At 40.9% G+C, this 21,702-nt stretch overlaps 1 protein-coding gene across 4 annotated transcripts in view; it reads left to right on the top strand.

Annotated features, from left to right (window-relative positions):
- The window catches only part of APC (APC regulator of WNT signaling pathway), a 126,049-nt gene extending 104,777 nt beyond the window's left edge, over window positions 1-21,272 (top strand). For all 4 annotated transcript variants that reach the window (XM_042449102.1, XM_042449100.1, XM_042449101.1 and 1 more), the window contains 4 exons: window positions 1,049-1,126; window positions 1,780-1,896; window positions 3,939-4,153; window positions 10,815-21,272. In XM_042449102.1, coding sequence (XP_042305036.1) covers window positions 1,049-1,126; window positions 1,780-1,896; window positions 3,939-4,153; window positions 10,815-17,382 — 6,978 coding nt within the window. In that variant the 3' untranslated portion in view covers window positions 17,383-21,272. The remainder of the gene's footprint in view (window positions 1-1,048; window positions 1,127-1,779; window positions 1,897-3,938; window positions 4,154-10,814) is intronic.
- The last annotated feature ends 430 nt before the right edge of the window (window positions 21,273-21,702 follow it).

The following is a 21,702-nucleotide window of genomic DNA, read 5'->3' as shown; positions in this document are numbered from 1 at the left end:
GGGAGGGAGGAGCCTCCGTCTTCAGGCTAGCCCCTGATGGAACTGGGCCAGCCTTCTCTCTCCCTCAGAGGCCAAAAGATGACAGTTAGGGAGGGAGGAGCCTCCGTCTTCAGGCTAGCTCCTGATGGAACTCTATGTACTGAACGTTGTTGATTTATCAATATCTATATTTGTAAGGTGCCTAAGACACTGATTCTGTTGATTGCAAGATCGGAAGGTTGGCAGTTCGAGGCCTGGGTGCTACATGATGGGGTGAGCTCCCATCACTAATCCCAGCTTCTGCCAACCTAGCATCATGTGGCACCTGAGCCTCGAACTGCCAACCTGCTGATCTTGCAATCAACAGGGTCAGTGTCCTAACCACTTGAGCCACCACATCCATTGATCTATTTATCCATCTAGTAAGATGCCACCTATTATTTTTATGAGTTATTTATGGGGCTGTCCTTGAAGACAATCTGGAAATGTCGGTAGGTCAAGAATACAGCCACCAGAGTTTTGACAGTGGCAAGGATAGAGACATCTAATTTTGATCTATAGCCGTTAGATGGGGTACTAGCATGTTTAGTTCAGGAAGCTGGTTTTACCATACTAAAAACTTGGGGCAAGAGTGTCTCTGGAATTGTCTCCTCCCTTATGAACCTATTGACAAACACCTTTCTGCCACAAAGAGCCACCTCGCTGCTTGACCAAAAGCATTGTGAGTGTGCTGGGACAGGGCCTTCTCAGTAGTGATGCACAGACAATGGAAGAATTGTGCAGTGAAGACAGTTTTGTTTCAGGATGTGTTTATCTAATGGGGCCTGTTTTATGAATGTTTCCAACTATTGCTACTTATTTGGCTTAACTTTTTGATTGTGTACTTATCTTACCTTCATTAGCTATCCTAAGTGCACTTAATGAAGAAAGCATGGACAGAAATAATAAATGTCTCATTGTTCTTTGTCCTTTTATTCTACCTTTAAAAATATTAACATTTGAGCACCTGTCATAATTATATTAATTAATCAGTTGTTTTATACAATCTTCTTTCTTTTCTTTTAAACAGGCTACATTGTGTTCTATGAAGGGCTGCATGAGGGCTCTTGTAGCCCAGTTAAAATCTGAAAGTGAAGATTTGCAACAGGTATATTTTATTTCCTATTTGAACATTTCTGCTGCTATTTATTTCACTTCTGTTGTGCAGTATTTATTTAAGGTGGATTTTCTTACTCTGTTATCCATAGTCTTGCTTTTTTTCATATTTTCTCTTTTGTTTTGTTTTTTTAATGTTTTCTGTACCCATATTAGGCAACCTCGTACCCTGTGGATTTTGTACTACAAAATGCATAGCCGTTTATATTTGGCTAGGTTTTATGGGAATTGTGGTCCCAGAAATCTTGAGAGCACTAAATTCCATATGCCTATTCTGTCTACATTCAGATACTTCAAAATCCAACCCAGTCAGCTATACATTCACTAATGTATCTTACCTTCATCTGATGCTGGTGGCATAATGGCTAAACTTTGCCTTTTAATTTGAGAATCCTGATCAAGGCAACTTAGTAGGATTATATGCATTTCCATATTAAGATAACAAAAAGGACCAAGCATCTTATCCTGTCCTGTTTGAGCTTTCATCTAATAAGGTTGAAATAGGGAACCTTTCATTTTGAAATGTGGATGAATTATTGGTTACTTTCCTGCTACACAGAATTGTCTTGTAGTTTTTATCAAATACCAAATGTAGGAAATGAAAAGATTATAAAAGTTAAACCACATTCATTTATTGTTTTACAGGTCATTGCAAGTGTTTTGAGAAACTTATCCTGGAGAGCAGATGTCAACAGTAAGAAGACATTGCGTGAAGTTGGAAGTGTAAAAGCCTTGATGGAGTGTGCTTTGGAAGTCAAAAAGGTACAATCTGAAAGAGAATATTTGAAGTATTATCACTGGGATTGCTTTCACTGGGATTGAGGTGGAGAATCCCTGGAAAAGTAAGGAAAAAATGAATGTTTTAAGCCCCTTCCACAACATGCATGCAGCAGACTCTGCTGCAGCAGACATCTCTGCCTTGCTCCAAGTGCTCTGCTGCACTTCCTCCACCTCCTAGGATAATGACAGTGCTGTCATTCTTTCCTGGCCATACCTTGGTCCATACCTTACTCCTCCACTGCCCACACTCTTCATCCCCACTCTCTTGCTGTTTCCCCATCTCAACCACTCTCATCTTCTTTGCCGAGAGATATGTGATATAGTGGCTGGAATCCTGGATTAAGCAAATCCAGATTCTGCAAACCACTCAGAAATACAACCCACTTAGTGAGCTTGTATTGCTGATTTGGCAGGGACAGTTCTGATTAATTGTCTGTCATCCTATTTTGTTGATTGAGGGGGAATGGAGAAACAACCCAGCAAAGCTCCAATTGGGTGGGCATGGATCCCCCAAGTTCTCCGATTGCAATACACATTTCCACCTGTCCAGAAGATGGGATGGGATATTATTATTTAGGAGTATCCCTGCTAAATCAGGACACTTGGCGTGTATGAAAGCATACTGAGTGGGTTGTGTTTCTCATTGGGATATAGACATTAGACTTGCTCAATTCAGCACTCCAGCTACTTTACTATACTGCCTCTTGCCAGAGCAATCTCTCACCTGGGAGCAGGTAATTTAAGCCATCAAAATGGCTAGGAGCCATTAAACTACAGAAAAAGAGATTCCACTAAATATTAGGAAAAACTTCTTGATGATAGGAGCTATTTGACCGTGGAATACACTGTCTTGAAATGTGGCGGAGCTTCCTTTTTGGAAATTTTTAAACAGAGGCTGGACGGGCATCTGTTTGGGATACTTTGATTGTGTCTTCCTGCATGGCAGCAGTTTGGACTGGATAGCTCTTGTGATCTCTTCCAACTCGATGATTCTATGATTCTGTTTTTACTTCCCCCACCCCTTTCAGGCTCATGTGTCAGCTCCCATTATTTTATGTAGGTATCCATGCTTATTACATTTTATCTTATTCCAAGTGGGAATCCTGCTTGGAGTTACAGCAGAAAGTCCAGGAGACCTATGCCTGACCAAATTTGGCTTTGCTGGGCTGTTTTTCTACCTGTTCATCCAGGAGAGAAGTGAAGCCGCCGAAGAGACCTTGAAGGATAAGAAGCAATAAGGAAGCCCCCTTGGAAGGAAAGGGAAGCCCTCTGCCAAGCTCCTTTGTTCCTCCTTCCTACTTTTCATCTGTCCACCTTTTCTTCCCTTCTTCCTTGCCAGTCTTGGGCAAAGTGCAGAGACAACATGGCAGGATTACAGCAGAAGGACTGGGATACTTCTGCTCACATAAGTTTTGGTGACAAAAGCCTTGTGCAAGCAAAGCAATCATAAACTAAGAGGCGAAGCACACCAGCAGGTTGGAGCGGCCCGCAATCAGCCGAGGACCACGTCTACTGGACACCATGGTTCCAAAGCTGACCACTGCCGCAGTACTCAATGGGCCACTGACAAGGAGTGGCTTTTCACTGCTCCTTTTCGGGCTATCTTAGGCAGCTGCAAAGCAGCTTCCAGCTGATCTGGGGGCATGCATCATCTGCACGCCACACCCCAAAGCAGCCAGAAGCCACAATTTTGGGTCCATCTGTTTCAGGCCTTTGTTAATTGCACTTCGGTCCTAACAGAATCATCTAAACAACTTAATCATGATCAATTTCAGTGAAATCTGCCTGACCAGTTTACAGTGCAATCCTTGCATCTGTAAGTTAGAAAATAGTCACATTGAGTCAGTGGTACACATGTTTAGGATTGTACAATCAATCTGTTACGTGATTTTTATAGCAGTGAAGCTGTTTTATATATATATATATGACCTTATCCAGTCTTACTCTTTTAAGACTATAGTTGTCGTGAATTTATTTAAAGATTGCACTACAGAACTCAAATCCAATGTTTGTTGTCTCTGTAGGAATCTACCCTAAAAAGTGTACTGAGTGCCTTATGGAATTTGTCAGCTCATTGCACTGAAAATAAAGCTGATATCTGTGCTGTGGATGGCGCTCTTGCCTTTTTAGTTGGCACACTCATTTACCGGAGCCAAACAAATACTTTAGCCATCATTGAAAGTGGAGGAGGAATACTACGTAATGTCTCTAGCTTGATTGCTACAAATGAGGACCACAGGTAAGTGTACTGTCCAGTAACTCTTATTTTATTATTAATGTATGTAAACCATCTTCATGCCTTTTATTAGGTGAAATTATTTTCAGAACAGCTTATAGGGTAATCAAAACAAGCAAACAAAATGGTGTATGCCTAAGACTGAGATTCTAAAATGTGCGATACGAAAGGGAAAAGAGGTGGAGAAGACTGAGTTAAAAGGCAAACACCAACATCTGATCTAACATAAATGAAATTTGTATGGAATGGAAGCTGTTCACAGAGAGGAGAAAGCAAAGGGAAAGCGAAGAAGAAGAACCAATCCATCAGCAGTACATAGAATTGCCGATGGATTGTTTTGTTTTGTTTTTCCTTTTGCTGCAGCCTGGTGAAATTGATGTTCCCTGGTGACTACTGAGGAGGAGGCAAAGGTAGCCAGTTTATCAGCAAAAGCTGATAGGATGGCCATCCAATTGATGCTGTAGGCTTATGTTTACTTGACAGTTCACAAAAGATTATATTGAAGTAGGAAGATATTATGATTTGAGGTTATACTTAATATTACAGTATGCTCAGTTGTTTACATTTTATTTTTAAAAGACCAGTGTTCAGATACCTGAAGTCTGAAAAGATTATGTGGAACAAATATCACAATATTATTGTCAGTGGTGCTAGTTGAATTGAAATACTTGCATCTTTATTTTAACTGATTACTTGTTTGATCAAACAGTTTTTTACTCTTCTTGTTTAAAATTTTGACTAAAATCAGAATTTTGAGTAGAATCAAAAGGGCAGCATGCTGCAGACACATATATCCTGATGTATATACACAGTTTCTCCATTGTGGTCTCTGTACACCACACAATAGGGTTTGCATCTGCACAGAGACTCCATGCAGAAGGTCTAAAGTTGAACAGATTGGCAGGAGCCCTCCCACTCCCATGTACTGAGCATGCCCAACCCTGCCAGTCTAACTCCACATTCAGTTCTCTTTCACCCATCACAAGAGAAGCTTCATTCGACTAGTTCTCTGGCTGAGCAATCTCTGTACAGTTAGAGTCTTGTTCATTTATTGTTTTATTTTTCATTTTCTTTATTTGTCCAATGAAGAGAAGGGAGAGGTCGTTGTTTCTTTTTCCTTTTCTGCCCGGCTGGGCACCTATTTTGGGGCCTCGTATGGCCTCCACTTCTCTCTTCAAGTTATGTGTTTCCTGCAACAGGAATGTTGCATGAACTGACGGACACTCTTAAGTGTCTTTTCTGTCTTGACAAAAGCCACATTGCCAAGCGCTGTTGCATTTGCCGATCTTTTACTTCTTAAACTCTTCTCAATAGATCCCAGTGCTTGAAACTTTTTTGTTGGGAGTGTTCTCTGTTGGTAGTGGAGCACTCCACGTCATCTCAGGATCCTTTGGCTCTGATTCCAATTGCTAAATTGCCTAGGATCCTGAAGATTTTGAAGAAGACGGTTTCTTCTACTGTTTCCATCTCGATACCAATTTCCTTTGTACCAACTTCTTCAATATCGATGGCCTCGACATCAACCCACCTCATTTCTGGCTGCTTCGATACCATCTACAGCCACTTCAATCTCTGCAGTGACCCCTGCTGCTTTGGCCATGTCATTGCAAGAGGTTCCTTCGATCACTCAAGACAAGTCACATTCCTATAAAAGGGAAAAGAGATCTGTGGCTGCTGGGGGCGACGCTGAGGCTGACAAGCCTAAGAAGAAACATAAATCTAAACCCTCCGTGCTGGGACTGGTGATTGAGGCTTTGGTACTGACGACTGTGGTATCAACCAAATCATAGAATCATAGAGTTGGAAGAGACCATAAGGGCCATCCAGTCCAACCTCCTGCCATGCAGGAAATCACAATCAAAGCATCCCTGAAAGATGGCCATCCAGCGTCTGCTTAAGACCTCCAATGAAAGAGACCCCACTACACTCCGAGGGCGTATGTTCCACTGTCGAACAGCCCTTACTGTCAGGATGTTCCTCCTAATGCTGAGGTGGAATCTCTTTTCCTGTAGCTTGCATCCATTGTTCCTGGTCCTGTTCTCTGGAGCAGCAGAAAACAAGCTTGCTCCCTCCTCAATATGACATTCCTTCAAATATTTAAACAGGGCTATCATATCAACTCTTAACCTTCTCATCTCCAGGCTAGACATCCCCAGATCCTCATAGGATATGGTTTCCAGACCCTTCACCATTTTAGTCGCCCTCCTTTGGACATGCTCCAGTTTCTCAACATCCTTTTTGAATTGTGGTGCCCAGAACTGGACACATTACTCCAGGTGGGGTCTGACCAAAGCAGAATATAGTGGTACTATTACTTCCCTTGATCTAGACACGTTTTCTGCTGCTCCAGAGACTAGGACCTGGAGCAATGGATACAAACTGCAGGAAAAGAGATTCCACCTCAACATTAGGAGGAACTTCCTGACAGTAAGGGTTGTTCGACAGTGGAACAAACTCCCCCGGAGTGTAGTGGAGTCTCCTTCCTTGGAGGTCTTCAGGCAGAGGCTGGATGGCCATCTGTTGGGGATGCTTTGGTTGTGATTTCCTGCCTGGCAGGGGGTTGGACTGGATGGCCCTTGTGGTCTCTTCCAACTCTAAAATTCTATGGCAGGTTACAGACCGCCCATTTGGGGCGGCCTGCACCCGCCCCTTTCCCCGGTGTATCGGGGCCTCAGCTGCCAGAATGGCAGCCTCCGAGGCCCCGATCCACTGCTTTTCAGGCCACGGGGAAGCAGCAAAAGGCTGCTTCCCCACAGCCTGGAAAGGGGTGTCCTTGGGGCTTCAAGCCCCAAGGATAACCGGCGGTGGCGGGGAGGAAGAGAAAGGAGCCACTTGGCCCCTTTCTCCTCTGCATCGCTGGGCGCAGCCATGTAAAGGCTGCGCCCAGCAACGCAAACCTGGAAGGAGCTCCGAAACGGAGCTCTTTCCAGGGCCGCGGAAAGGGCGCACTAGGCGCCCTCATGCGGCCCCACTACGTCACAACCGTGCCGCTTCGTTTGGAGGTGGCGCGGTCATGGCAGTGGCCGTGTGGAACGGCCACCGCCATTTTGTACATGCTGAGCACATACTAGGGTTGGGGGGGTGTGGAAGCGCCGCCGCTTCCTAACCCTAGTAAGTGCTCAGCAAGTACTTAGAGGCCCGTCTGTAACGGGCCTATGATTCTATGACACTATACTTCTATTGATGCACCCTAAAGTCATATTCGCCTTGTTAGCTGCCGCTTTGCACTGTTGACTCATGTTCAATTTGTGGTCAACTTGGACTCCTAGATCCCTTTCACACGTAGTTTCTTTCAGCCAGTTGTCCCCCATCCTATATCTGCATTTCATTTTTTGCCCTGTCATTTTGTTAGCTTTGGCCCAGCTTTCTAGTCTATTCAGGTCATTTTGAATTTTGATCCTGTCCTCTGGGGTGTTAGCTACTCCTCCTAATTTGGTGTCATCTGCAAATTTGATAAGTATGCCCCCAATTCTGTCCTCCAAATGATTGATAAAGATGTTGAATAGCACTGGGCCGACCCCACTGGTCACTTCTCTCCAGGATGAAAAGGAGCCATTGTTGAGCACCCTTTGGGTTCTGCCAGTCAACCAGTTACAAATCCATGTAACAGTTTCCTTGTCTAGCCCATATTTTACAAGCTTGTTTGCAAGAATGTCATAGGGAACCTTGTCAAAAAACTTACTGAAATCAAGATGTACTATATGCACAGCATTTCCTTCATCTACCAAGCTGGTAATTTTATTGAAGAAAGAGATTAGATTTGTCTGGCATGACATGTTTCTCTGAAACCCATGTTGACTTTTTGTGATTATGGCATTGCCTTCTAGATGTTCACAGACTCTCTGTTTAATGATCTGCTCTAGAATCTTTCCTGGTATAGATGTCAGACTAACTGGATGATAATTGTTGGGATCCGCTTTGGAGACAACATTTGCCCTCTTCCTGTCTGGTGGGACTTCTCTTGTTCTCCAGGAATTCTCACAGATTTTTGCGAATGGCTCCGATATTACATTTGCCAGATCTTTAAATACCCTTGGATATAGTTCAACTGGTCCTGGAGACTTGTATTCATTTAGATTAACTAGGTATTCCTATACTATATCTTTACTTATTCTGTGCTGAATTTTCCCTATTCTGTCCTCTGCTCCTTTATCCTCAGGTTGAGCACCCTTTGTCTTTTCTGAGAAGACTGAAGCAAAGAAGGTGTTGAGTAATTCTGTCTTTTCTCTGTCCCCTGTTAGCATTTTGCCATCTACTCCACACAGTGGCCCTACCGCTTCCTTCTTCTTCCTTTTGCTGCGGACATACCCCCCAAAAACCTTTTTATTGTTCTTAACCTCTCTAGCAAGCCTGAGTTCATTCTGCACTTTAGCTCTTCTGACTTTACCCCTCCATGTGCTTGCTATTTGTTTAAATTCCTCTTTGGTGATTTCCCCATTACCCATATCTTATACAGGTTCTGTTTAAAAGTTAGCTCAGTTGAAAGTTCCTTAGTCATCCATCCTGGTTTCTTGAGACAGCTCCCATTTTTCTTCCTCATTGGAACTGTTTGAAATTGTGCCTTCAGTATCTCCCTTTTGAGATTCGTCTTGAACTCCCTTCTCTTTTAGTATTCCTGACCATGGGATCACCTCCAGTATTTCTCTAAGTTTACTAAAATTAGCTCTCCTAAAATCTAGAATGTTGATCTGATTATACCTGGCTTCTCCTTTCCACTGTATAACAAAATCTAGGAGAACATAATCACTCCCACCTAAGCATCCCGCCACTTGCACCCCATTAACCAGGTCATCCCTGTTGGTTAGGATAAGATCCAAAATAGCTGATCCCCTTGTTGCCTCTTCCACCTTTTGGACAAAGAAATTGTCTTCGAGGCAAGTGAGGAATTTACTAGACCTTGAGGATTTGGCTGAGTTTGACTTCCAGAATATATAAGGATAGTTGAAGTCACCCATTACTACTACATCTCCTTTCTGAGTGTGTGGTCATCTGTTCTAGAAAGGCATCATCCAATTCCTCCATCTGACAAGGGGGTCTGTAGTAGACTCTACTAAGCAGTCCTATTCCAGAAACGGAGACACTTCTGTGTGTTCACTGATGCACGCTCAGAGCCTTCTTCACCTATACAACTTTTTACGGCCCTTCACTACCTCCTTCATCTATGCCAAGGACTGGCTTTCTTGTCTTTGAAAGTCTACTTGTCTGCCATAGTGGCTAACTCACCTCTTGGATCACCTTCTTCTAAACTCTTCACTTCCCTCACAGTAAAGAGCTTCTTCAAGGGGTTACACCACCTGTACCCTACAGTTGCTCTGTTAGCACCTCCCTAGTCACTTTCACTGGTGCTCACTCAACTCACACGGCCTCTGTTTGAACCTTTAGGATCAACTTCACTGCTGACTTTCAAAACGGCATTCCTCATTGCCATCACTTACACCAGGAGGTCATCGGAACGCCCTCCTCCTGTTGGTGTGTGCCCACACTCAACCAGGGCTGTCTCCTCATCAGTTGCCTTTCTTAGGGGTGTTTCTTTACCCAACCTCTGCACGGCTGCCACATAGTCTCAACCTTCCACATTTATTTGGCACTACCAGCTTGATTCCAGATCTTGCTGTGATGCCAGTTTTGGTTGTGCTGTTCTCTCTTCTATTCTATAGTGACTTCCACACCTTCATCAGGTAAGCTTTTTAGTCACCCTATTGCATGAGGCACAGAGATCACACTGAAGAAAAACAGGTTGCTTACCTGTAACTGTGGTTCTCTAAGTGGTCATCTATGGCCTCACACAAACCCAACCAACCTCCCTTCTGTCAGGTTCCTGTATTTTCTAGCAGACTTGAACTGAAGGTGGAGCTAGATTGGTGGAGTTGGGCATGCTCAGTACATGGAAGTGGGCAGGATTCCTGCCAATCTGCTCAGCTTTAGACCTTCCGAATGGAGTCTCTGCGCAGGTGCAAACCCTATTGTGTGAGGGCACACATGACCACTCAGAGAACCACAGTTACAGGTAAGCAACCTGTTCATATTTCCCAATGACCTCTGCAAATCTCTTTCTGAAGATAATGGAGACCATTTAGCCTAGGATTGTATAAGTACAAGGGTTGCTGTCAAATGAAAGCTTCTCCTGTGTGTAAACAAAGTAGCACTGCATAGTGAGTCTCTCTTGAACCAAGGTATTTGAAAGAGGGGAGATTTAGAGGGGGGACCATATCATGGTGAAGGGGGCTTCCAGTCTCCACCTGCCCACTTGGTTTTGTTTAAAATAACATTTAAAAGTCACTGCCTGAAACTCATATACAGAGACAGGAAAGGAGTTTCTGTTGCCATTATTGGTGACTTTTATTACTTTTTTAAAAGTGGCGGAAAGAAGGTGGATACAAAGCTACATCAACCACTATAGTAAGTGCTTCCTTCTCTTCTGAACTGTCACTTTGAAAAACTTTAGTTTCCTAAATCACCCAAATTAGAATCAAAGTGTCTACCCCATTTCCTCAATGAAATGTATGGACACAATTAGATTTGTTTGGATACTCTCTTAAAGTGGATTGACAATTCTGGGTAGGACAGACAATTACTAGAGAAAATTCACATTTGTTTTTTCCCCACTGAATCTAAAAATAAATGCTAATGATGCATATTTTTGTTTTTGTTCTCTTAACTCTAGGCAAATTCTAAGAGAGAACAGTTGTTTGCAAACACTGTTACATCACTTGAAGTCTCACAGTTTGACAATAGTCAGTAATGCATGTGGAACTCTGTGGAACCTCTCTGCACGGAATGCAAAGGACCAGGAAGCTTTATGGGATATGGGCGCAGTTAGCATGCTCAAAAATCTTATACATTCAAAGCACAAGATGATAGCTATGGGCAGTGCTGCAGCTCTAAGAAACCTAATGGCAAACAGACCTGCAAAATATAAAGATGCTAACATCATGTCCCCAGGCTCAAGCTTACCATCTCTTCATGTCAGAAAGCAAAAAGCACTGGAAGCAGAGTTAGATGCTCAACATTTATCTGAGACTTTTGACAATATTGATAACTTAAGTCCCAAAACATCTCACCGCAATAAGCAAAGACACAAACAGAATCTGTACAGTGAGTATGTCTTGGATGGTAGTAGACATGAAGAGGGAGTTTGCAGGTCAGAAAATTTTAACAGTGGTAATGTGCTTTCACCATATTTAAACACACCAGTGTTGCCTGGCTCTTCCTCAAATAGAGGAAATGCAGAGAGTTCTCGGTCAGAAAAGGACAGGAATTTGGATCGAGAGCGTGCTGTTGGATTAAGCAATTACCATTCAGCAACAGAAAATTCTGGGAGCTCTTCTAAACGAATAGGAATGCAGATCTCTACTGCTGCAGCCCAGATTTCCAAAGTCATGGAAGAAGTGACAAGTATGCATATTCCACCAGAAGACAGAAGCAATGGCTCCGTAACTGAAATGCACTGTTTGTCAGAAGACAGGAGCGCTTTAAGAAGAACATCTGCTGCCCATCCTCACATAAATGCTTACAACTTCCCAAAATCTGAAAATAGAACATGCTCTGTACCTTATGCAAAAATGGAGTATAAGAGAGCTTCTAACGATAGCTTGAACAGTGTCAGTAGCAGTGATGGGTATGGTAAAAGAGGACAAATGAAGCCTATTGAATCATACTCAGAAGATGAAGAAAGTAAATTTTGCAGTTATGGACAATATCCTGCTGACTTAGCCCATAAAATACATAGTGCTAATCATATGGATGACAATGATGGAGAACTGGACACTCCAATAAATTATAGCCTAAAGTACTCTGATGAACAGTTAAATTCTGGAAGGCAGAGCCCATCACAGAATGAAAGATGGGCAAGACCCAAAGACATAATAGAGGAAGAAATAAAGCAGAATGAGCAACGACAGTCCAGAAGTCAAAGTGGAACGTATCCTGTGTATACTGAGAGTGGTGACAATAAACATATGAGCTACCAGTCAGCTTATGGGCAACCTGAGTGTGTGTCTCCTTTCAGATCCAGAGATTCCAGCACTTCAGAACAAAACAGAACAGGCTGCAGCCATGGAATAAATCAAAAAGTGAACCAGTCTTTACGTCAAGTTGATGATTATGAGGATGATAAGCCAACTAATTATAGTGAGCGTTACTCTGAGGAGGAGCAACATGAAGAAGATCATCCAACCAATTATAGCATAAAGTACAATGAAGAGGAGGACCATGTAGATCAACCTATTGATTACAGTCTCAAATACTCTACTGATGTTCCTTCCTCTGCACAAAAGCCATCTTTTTCTTTTTCAAAAAGTCCATCTGTGCAGAGTTCCAAAACAGACCATATTTCATCAGGCAGTGGAAATACATCAACTTCTGCTGGCTCAAAGAGACATAACCAGCTCCATCCAAATTCTGCTCAGGGAAGAACAGGTCACACTCAGAAGACAGCATCCTGCAAAGCACCCTCCATCAACCAGGAAACAATGCAAACCTATTGTGTGGAAGATACACCAATATGTTTTTCAAGATGTAGTTCTCTGTCTTCTTTGTCATCAGCTGAAGATGAAACAGGACGTGATCAAGCCACACGTGCAGCAGATACTGATAATTCTTTAAAGATAGGGGGAATGAAAGAAAATAGTGGAAATCTGTCTACAGCAGGTACAGTAAATGAAACTGCATCTGCCACTCAGCACATTAGAACAAAATCAAATAGACTCCAGGCTTCTAGTTTATCTCCTTCTGATTCAGCAAGACATAAAAGTGTTGAGTTTTCTTCAGGTGCCAAATCTCCTTCAAAAAGTGGTGCTCAGACCCCCAAGAGCCCACCAGAGCATTATGTGCAGGAGACACCACTCATGTTTAGCAGGTGTACCTCTGTGAGTTCCTTGGACAGTTTTGAGAGCCGTTCAATTGCTAGTTCAGTTCAAAGTGAGCCTTGCAGTGGGATGGTAAGTGGTATTATAAGTCCAAGTGACCTTCCAGATAGTCCTGGGCAAACAATGCCACCAAGCAGAAATAAAACCCCACCACCCGCACCAGTGACACAAGTAAAGCGAGAAGCAGCTAAAGCTAAAGTACCCACTAGTGAAAAAAGAGAATCTGGACCAAGGCAAGCAGCTGTAAATACAGCTGTTCAAAGAGTGCAGGTATTTCAAGATCCAGATACTTTGTTACATTTTGCTACAGAAAGCACACCAGATGGGTTTTCTTGTTCATCAAGCCTAAGTGCTTTGAGTCTTGATGAACCATTTATACAGAAAGACGTAGAGTTGAAAATAATGCCCCCTGTTCATGAAAATGACCATGGGAATGAAGCAGAACTTGAACAGCCAAATGATACAAAGGAGAAACAAGAAAAGAATACAGAAAATCCCACTGAAACTGAAAAAGATATACTGGATGATTCTGATGAAGATGATATTGAAATATTAGAGGAATGTATTATTTCTGCTATGCCAACAAAATCTTCACGTAAAGCCAAAAAGCCCTCACAGACAACTGCTTCAAAAATACCTCCACCTGTAGCTAGGAAGCCAAGTCAGCTTCCTGTATATAAACTTATCCCTTCTCAAAACCGGTTACATCCTCAGAAGCATGTCAGTTTTACACCTGGAGATGATATGCCACGTGTGTATTGTGTTGAGGGCACCCCAATAAATTTTTCAACAGCAACTTCTCTGAGCGATCTCACAATAGAATCACCACCAAATGAATTGGCCAATGCAGAGCCTTCTGGCACAGGGCTGGAATCAGCTGAATTTGAAAAAAGGGATACCATTCCAACAGAAGGCCGAAATACTGATGATGCTCATAGAGGGAAAAATTCAACAGGGACTACTGTTGGGTTGAATGATGACAAAACAGAAGAAGGTGATGATATTCTTGCTGAATGTATTAATTCTGCTATGCCAAAAGGAAAAAGCCACAAGCCATTCAGAGTGAAAAAGATAATGGATCAGATCCAGCAAGCATCTACACCATCGCCAGTAAGTAATAAGAATCAGCTGGAAGTTGAGAAAAAGAAACCAACATCACCAGTAAAACCCATGCCCCAAAGTAATGAATACAGAGCCCGTTTACGAAAAAACACAGAGCCAAAAAGTAATTTTAATAGTGAAAGGACCTATACAGACAACAAAGACACAAAGAAACAAAGCCTTAAGAACCACTCGAGAGACTTTAATGATAAACCTCCAAATAATGAAGAGCGTACAAGAGGAAGTTTTGCATTTGATTCTCCCCACCATTACACTCCAATTGAGGGGACTCCATATTGCTTTTCACGAAATGACTCCCTGAGTTCTCTAGATTTTGATGATGATGTTGATCTTTCAAGGGAAAAGGCAGAACTGAGGAAGGGAAAAGAAAGTGAAATTAAATCAAGTGCCAATACAGAACAAATTTCAAATCAGCAGTCAGCCAGTAGAACACAAGCTTGCCAAAAACATACACCAGCAGCGAGAAATCAACCCAAGACTCTGGTGCAGAAACAAACGCCTTTCACTCAATCATCCAAAGATATAGCAGATAGAATTGCAGCTACTGATGAGAAAATGCAAAATTTTGCAATAGAAAATACTCCAGTTTGTTTCTCTCGTAATTCTTCTCTGAGTTCTCTGAGTGACATTGATCAAGAAAACAACAACAACAAAGAAAGTGAACCTGTACAACAAATGGAACCACCTGATACACAGATAGGATCAAATAGACCACAAGTTTCTGGTTATGCTCCTAAGTCCTTTCATGTTGAAGATACTCCTGTATGTTTTTCAAGAAACAGTTCCCTTAGTTCTCTTAGTATCGACTCAGAAGATGATCTTTTGCAGGAATGTATTAGTTCTGCCATGCCTAAAAAGAAAAAGCCTTCAAGAGCAAAAGGGGACAGTGAAAAAAATAGTTGCAGAAACATGGGAGGCATTTTGGCAGAAGACTTGACACTAGATTTGAAAGATGTACAAAGGCCTGATTCAGAGCATGGTTTCTCACCAGATTCAGAGAACTTTGACTGGAAAGCTATTCAGGAAGGTGCCAATTCAATAGTTAGCAGTTTACATCAAGCTGCTGCAGCAGCATCACTATCTAGGCAAGCTTCTTCAGACTCAGATTCAATCCTTTCATTAAAATCTGGAATTTCCTTAGGTTCACCTTTCCATCTTACACCAGACCAAGAAGAAAAACCATTTACTAGTAATAAGGGCCCAAGAATCATTAAGCCTGGAGAGAAAACTACATTAGAAACTAAGAAAGTGGAATCTGAAAATAAAGGCATCAAAGGGGGCAAGAAAGTTTATAAAAGTTTGATTACAGGTAAAGCTCGTTCTAATTCAGAACTGACAAGTCACCTGAAACAGCCATTGCAAACAAATATGCCTTCAATTTCCCGGGGCAGGACAATGATTCATATTCCTGGAGTTCGAAATAGTTCTTCAAGTACAAGTCCAGTTTCTAAAAAGGGGCCACAGCTAAAGAGTACAGCTTCCAAAAGTCCTAATGACACCCCAGGTTCTACTAATTCTCCCAGAGTAACCAAACCATCTGTGAAATCAGAGCCAAGCCCTATATCTAGACAGCCATCTCAACAGGGTGGATCAAGTAAAGGACCTTCAAGGTCTGGATCTAGAGATTCTACACCTTCTAGACCACAACAGCAACCCTTATCCAGACCTCTGCAGTCACCTGGTCGAAATTCAATTTCACCAGGCAGAAATGGTATAAGTCCTCCTAATAAACTTTCCCAGCTGCCAAGAACATCATCTCCAAGTACAGCTTCCACCAAATCCTCAGGTTCAGGAAGAATGGCATACACGTCACCTGGCAGACAAATGAGCCAGCAAACTGTAGCAAAACAAACAGGGCTGCCTAAAAGTACCAGTGGTATTCCTAGAAGTGAATCTGCCTCAAAAGGATTAAACCAAATTTCTGGTATCAGCGGAACAAGCAAAAAGGCTGACTTATCTAGAATGTCATCAGCAAAGTCAAGTGGAAGTGAATCTGACAGATCAGAGAGACCTGTTTTAGTACGCCAGTCAACTTTTATTAAAGAAACTCCAAGCCCCACTCTAAGAAGGAAATTAGAAGAGTCTGCTTCATTTGAATCTTTGTCTCCTTCTAGACCTGACTCTCCTACCCAATCCCAATCACAGACCCCAATTTTAAGTCCATCACTTCCTGACATGTCCTTACCTACTCATTCAGCCATTCAAACTAGTGGCTGGCGAAAATTACCTCCTAATCTGAGCCCTTCTTTAGAATACAGTGATGGGAGACCAACAAAACGTCATGACATAACTCGATCTCACTCAGAGAGTCCTTCCAGACTGCCAATTAATAGATCGGGGACATGGAAGCGGGAGCACAGTAAACATTCCTCATCACTTCCTCGTGTCAGCACCTGGCGACGGACTGGAAGCTCCTCCTCAATTCTTTCAGCTTCTTCAGAATCCAGTGAAAAGGCAAAAAGTGAGGATGAAAAGCAGTATATAAGTCCTTTTTCAGGACTCAAACAAGCGAAAGAGATGCAAGCACCAACAAAAGGTACTTGGAGAAAGATAAAAGAAAATGAAATTCCTCAGATTATGACAAGTCCTCCTGAGAATAGCTCACCAGGTGCTGCTAATGGTGCTGATTCAAAAACTTTAATTTATCAGATGGCACCTGCTGTCTCTAAAACAGAGGATGTGTGGGTGAGGATTGAGGACTGCCCTATTAATAATCCCAGATCTGGAAAATCTCCCACAGGAAACACTCCCCCCATTATTGACAGTGTTTCAGAGAAAGGGAATGTAAATAGTAAAGATTCTAAAGATCTTCATGGTAAACAAAATGGAGGGAATGGAAATGTCCCTGTTCGCACCATGAGTTTAGAAAACTGTCTGAATTCATTTGTTCAAGCAGATAGTCCAGACAAGAAAGGAACTGAAACAAAACCTGTGCTAAGCAATCCTATCCCTCCCCCAGAGACTAGTGAAAGCACTGTTAATGAACGTACACCATTCAGTTCCAGCAGCTCAAGCAAACACAGTTCACCTAGTGGTGCTGTTGCAGCAAGAGTGACCCCTTTCAACTATAATCCAAGCCCCAGAAAAAGCAGTGTGGATAATAGTTCCGTTCGGCCATCGCAGATACCAACACCAGTAAATAACAGTACAAAAAAAAGAGATTCAAAGACTGAAAATACAGATTCAAATGGTGCTCAGAGTCCCAAGCGCCATTCTGGATCCTATCTGGTGACATCTGTTTAACAAAAGATTCTGATATGTTATTCTATATGTGAAACTTTTTAATGAAAATATACTTTTTTCCTCTTTTTGTAAATAGGTTTGATTCTTCTAGAGGGTCCTTGTTCTGGAAGCCATATTTGATATTCTTTATTTTCACTTTATTATATTGGAGGGATTCCCAACTGATAATTTAGCAATAAAATTGCTAACGTGATATTTGTACAGTATGTTTTACATATATTTAATTAACATCCCATACTTTTAATTGTTTTGGTGGGGTGGGGAAATTCAGAGATGAACAACAGAGGTTAAAGAAATAATTCTATCACTCATTCCTAGATTTGCAAAACGACTAAAGTGCATCAGGGAGAAATTGGTATTTATGCAAAATAAATAAAAGATTCCATTTTAGTATTTGTGAAGCCACCAAACCTTATAATTAATCATGTGGCTGTGAAATTCACAGTAATATGGTTTCTGCTGAACAAGCCTGTTTTTTCTGCATGGATAGAACTGATGGTTCATTTTCTGAAATGATGATTAACATTTCTGTGGTCACATAATGTGTATAGATAGTTATGGTGTAATGATTACCTTTTGGTTTTGTGCTCTGGAATAAGAAAAAAGGAAATCTGTGTATGTGCAAACCTTGAACAAAATTATTTTACCAGAACTAGATTTTAACGGACAGTAGGTAGGTTTTTTGCTATGCTGTAACTTGTTGTATATTCTGGTATTTGAAGATGGCTGCTCTTTTATTAATGAGACATGGGCAAAGTCTCAGCAGAACTAAATGAACATTTCAGAATAAATTATTGCTGTATGTACAATTTGTTGTGTGTTACTTTTGCAGTACATAAAATCAATGTTTAATTTTGATATTTTTGAGAAATCCTCCTCGTAGGTATAACTAATGCACTTACTCAAAAGCTTTCGGGGATAATCTGTATTCCATTGAAGTCAATAGAAATATTTACATATGATTTTAATGGCTCTGGATTGCACCCACTGCCCATTGCAGTCACACACACACTGGTTCTGTTCCAGTTTATATTAGCTGTTAATATTCTGCATAACAGCTGCAGCGTTAGGATAGAGCATTGGGGTTTTCAGTTAAGATTCTAATTGGTTCTAAGAGAGAGAGGCTAAAAGAAGTACTTCCATATGTATATATCTATGACAAAAAGCATAGTTTTCATACTGCACAGCCTGGAGTGCTATTTGCTGTACAAATAATACATTTACTGTACTGGAAAAAAAATCTGAGGGGAAGTTCAGATTGGAAGTTTGAGTATTTTTTCATTTGTTTTCATTTAATAAATTGGATAATATACTTGACATTAATATACTAAATTCAAGTGTTTTAGTAGAAATATAAGATTTGTACCTTAAGCTGCTCTGGATAAACCAACTTTGGCGGGATACACACCGCCATATAGTACGTATTGTATACGTACTAGGGTTAGGAAGGGGCGGTGCTTCCACACACCCCTAACCCTAGTACATATACAATACGTACAAGATGGCGCCGGCCCTTCTACATGGCCGGCGCCATCTTTACGTACTGGACACATAGCGTCTAGACGTGTCGCGGCGCTAATGACGTAGCGAATGCGCCCTTGGCGCTTCGCTACGCCATCTGTGCGCCGCAGAAAAAAGCTCCGAAATGGAGCTTCTTTTTTGCTCCGCGCGGTTTGGATGCTGCGACTCCCTCGCGGAGCAAATGGCGCCGGCGGGGGAACGCCGCAAAGCGGCGGTTTGTATCCCGCCTTTGTATTTGCATATGCTTTGACTTTAGAGTCCTTCATGAGACTGTTTACAACAGAAGTACTCTGCTAAACTTAAGTGCCTCTATACAAAGATAGTTACATGCGTGTGCACATGGTTAATCAAAACAGTAATAAGCAAGTCAAGCGTGTACTCTCGGGCTGGTTTTCATTATTACCATTATACATGTAATCATTAGATAGTAGGGTTCAGAATCTACTCATACATGTCCTCAAATATGCCAGTTTAACGAATAATAAGCAGTGCTAAACAGTTGTTAAACTTGACATTAGGTGGTGATACCTTATTCAAACAATTCAAGTGCCCTGGTTTTTTCATCGCACCTTGATTTAGTGTTATGAGTGCAAGACAGAATGAGCCTTTGGTTCATGTACTTCCCCTCTCCATTCTGGTGAAACTACAAGGGGAAGACCAGAAGCTTCTGCTTCTGTTTTTAGATTAACCACAGTTTGTGCCTAAACCCTAAAAAGGTTTATTATTAATTATCATTAGTAACAGGTAGCCAACTTTGTAAACAATTATTTGAAATTGGCTAGTTTTCACTGAACATAATTAAGAGTACCAGCAGCTTGGATTCTGATCTCTGTGTTTAGTCTAAACTGGAAGCAAAAGATTTTGAAGGTCTTGTAGTCACACTGGAAGAGCAACTGGTGGTAGTAACAGACACCTTCTAGTGCTAAATCATGACATTATGTGTAAACACAGCAGTTCTGTCATTGACTTCTTAATAGCCCCTTTCCAATTTTACTCACTGAAATAATACACATCACATAGATAGGATGATAAAGCCAATAATGCTTTGAAATACCAGTTTGCTAGAACAAAGTTCCATATGTAATAGTCTTTAAAATCCCTATTTAACTAACACCTTTAAGGCATGAAAACAAGTTAGCTTAACTGCAAGGTGTCTCACCAAAAGTATGTGGTAAGATATCAATGTTCCTGTTCTTGATTCTCCATCAAAATGATTATACTTATTTTTTCCTTGGGATTTTTTACCTTTTAACCAGGCATATTTACTGGCATGCCATATTGGTAGAATATCTTATGGACATGAACCCTGCCTATCTGATATACAGTCCTTGTGATACATCTGTTCATAAGTTTAAATGTACTTCATGTACACTATCATATATAGATAAGTAAACAGCATCAGTACTTGTTCATCAGTATGATTCACTTCCATTTCGTTGCCTCAGCTGTTAAAAAGATCATCAGGAGTACAGCTGAAGGAAAGGGTCACCCAGCAGAGTTGCATGTGTCCTCAGCCACTGCTTTAACAGCAGCTTGATGTCACCAATGCTGTAAAATTTGTACTTGCTGATTACTGCTATTTTTACTTCTACTGAACTTAATCACTAGTTAAGCACCGCACAGTATGGGCAAGACCAAGTCAAGAAATTAAACAGCGTAGGTTTGGGTTTTTTTAATCCACTGACTTTAAAAGCTTTTCTGCTTCCTTCCACTGGTCTGGTAATAAGAATTGTGTTCATTGTATTAATTTTCTCTTTTATTATTTGTGAATCAGTGTACAAACTGAGAGCTTTTCTTTTGTAACTTAACTATGTCATATTGAAATAAACTAATGCTTTGACAACTCTGTGTTCATGTAAACAAAGAAAATAGCCCAGGAAAAACAAGAAATGTATTAATTGTAATGTTTCCCTTTCATCTTTTTTTTTTTTTTTTTACAAGAAGCATACTCTTTAGTTACAGTGTATGTGACATATAGACATATTTATTTTGAGGGTGTTACCATATCTGTATTTTAAGCCTATCATTGCCCATACTCTTCTTTTTTAAGAGTATTAATTGAATTGTGATCTTCAGTTTGTGTTGATTAAATAATTTATTGTTCAAAGTCATGTACTTTATCTTTTATAATATGCTTTTTCATAACCTGTAAACTGCCCATTACAGCTCTTTATGTACTGACAGTGTAAAAATCGAGTATTGTGCATTTTTTAAATCTCTCTGATGGATCATAATTTGGGATATGAGGTAGTCACTTTGAAACTAGTATCACTGACTATTAACATTTTCCAAAAACTTAACATATTCTTTGTATATTTTTAATGTGTAAAAGCAAACAAAAAAATTAAAATTTGAAATGTTGTGTTTAACAGAATTTAATTCATAACAGTATAGTTGGATGTTTTCTCAACATCTCAGTGTTGCCCATATGTCTTGTAAAATGAAATAATCCAAAATGAACACATTCAGTCCAAAAACCTTTGTGTATGCGTTCATACTATAGCTATATGCACATTTAAACCGCATATACACATTTTAAACTGCAAAAAAACACCACTCTGTGTCTCTCTAATAGGCTGTCTATAGGTTTGTAATGCACTCCAACATAGCTGTTATTCTTTTCTGACAGGTGTAGCTGTTTCCAGTCATCTGAATGAGTGGTCTATACCTAGCAGTGTACATCTTAAACTTATAACTTGTCATCCATTTATTTTTAAATAAAAATTATATCCTTCTTTTCATTGTAAAATTTCTAGATAATTCCCATATTCATATTATATTGGGTCTAACTCCATTTAA

This window comes from Sceloporus undulatus, chromosome 2 (assembly GCF_019175285.1).
Source record: "Sceloporus undulatus isolate JIND9_A2432 ecotype Alabama chromosome 2, SceUnd_v1.1, whole genome shotgun sequence".
Taxonomy (NCBI): Eukaryota; Metazoa; Chordata; class Lepidosauria; order Squamata; family Phrynosomatidae; genus Sceloporus; species Sceloporus undulatus.
This window is presented reverse-complemented; position numbering and strand designations above follow the sequence as displayed.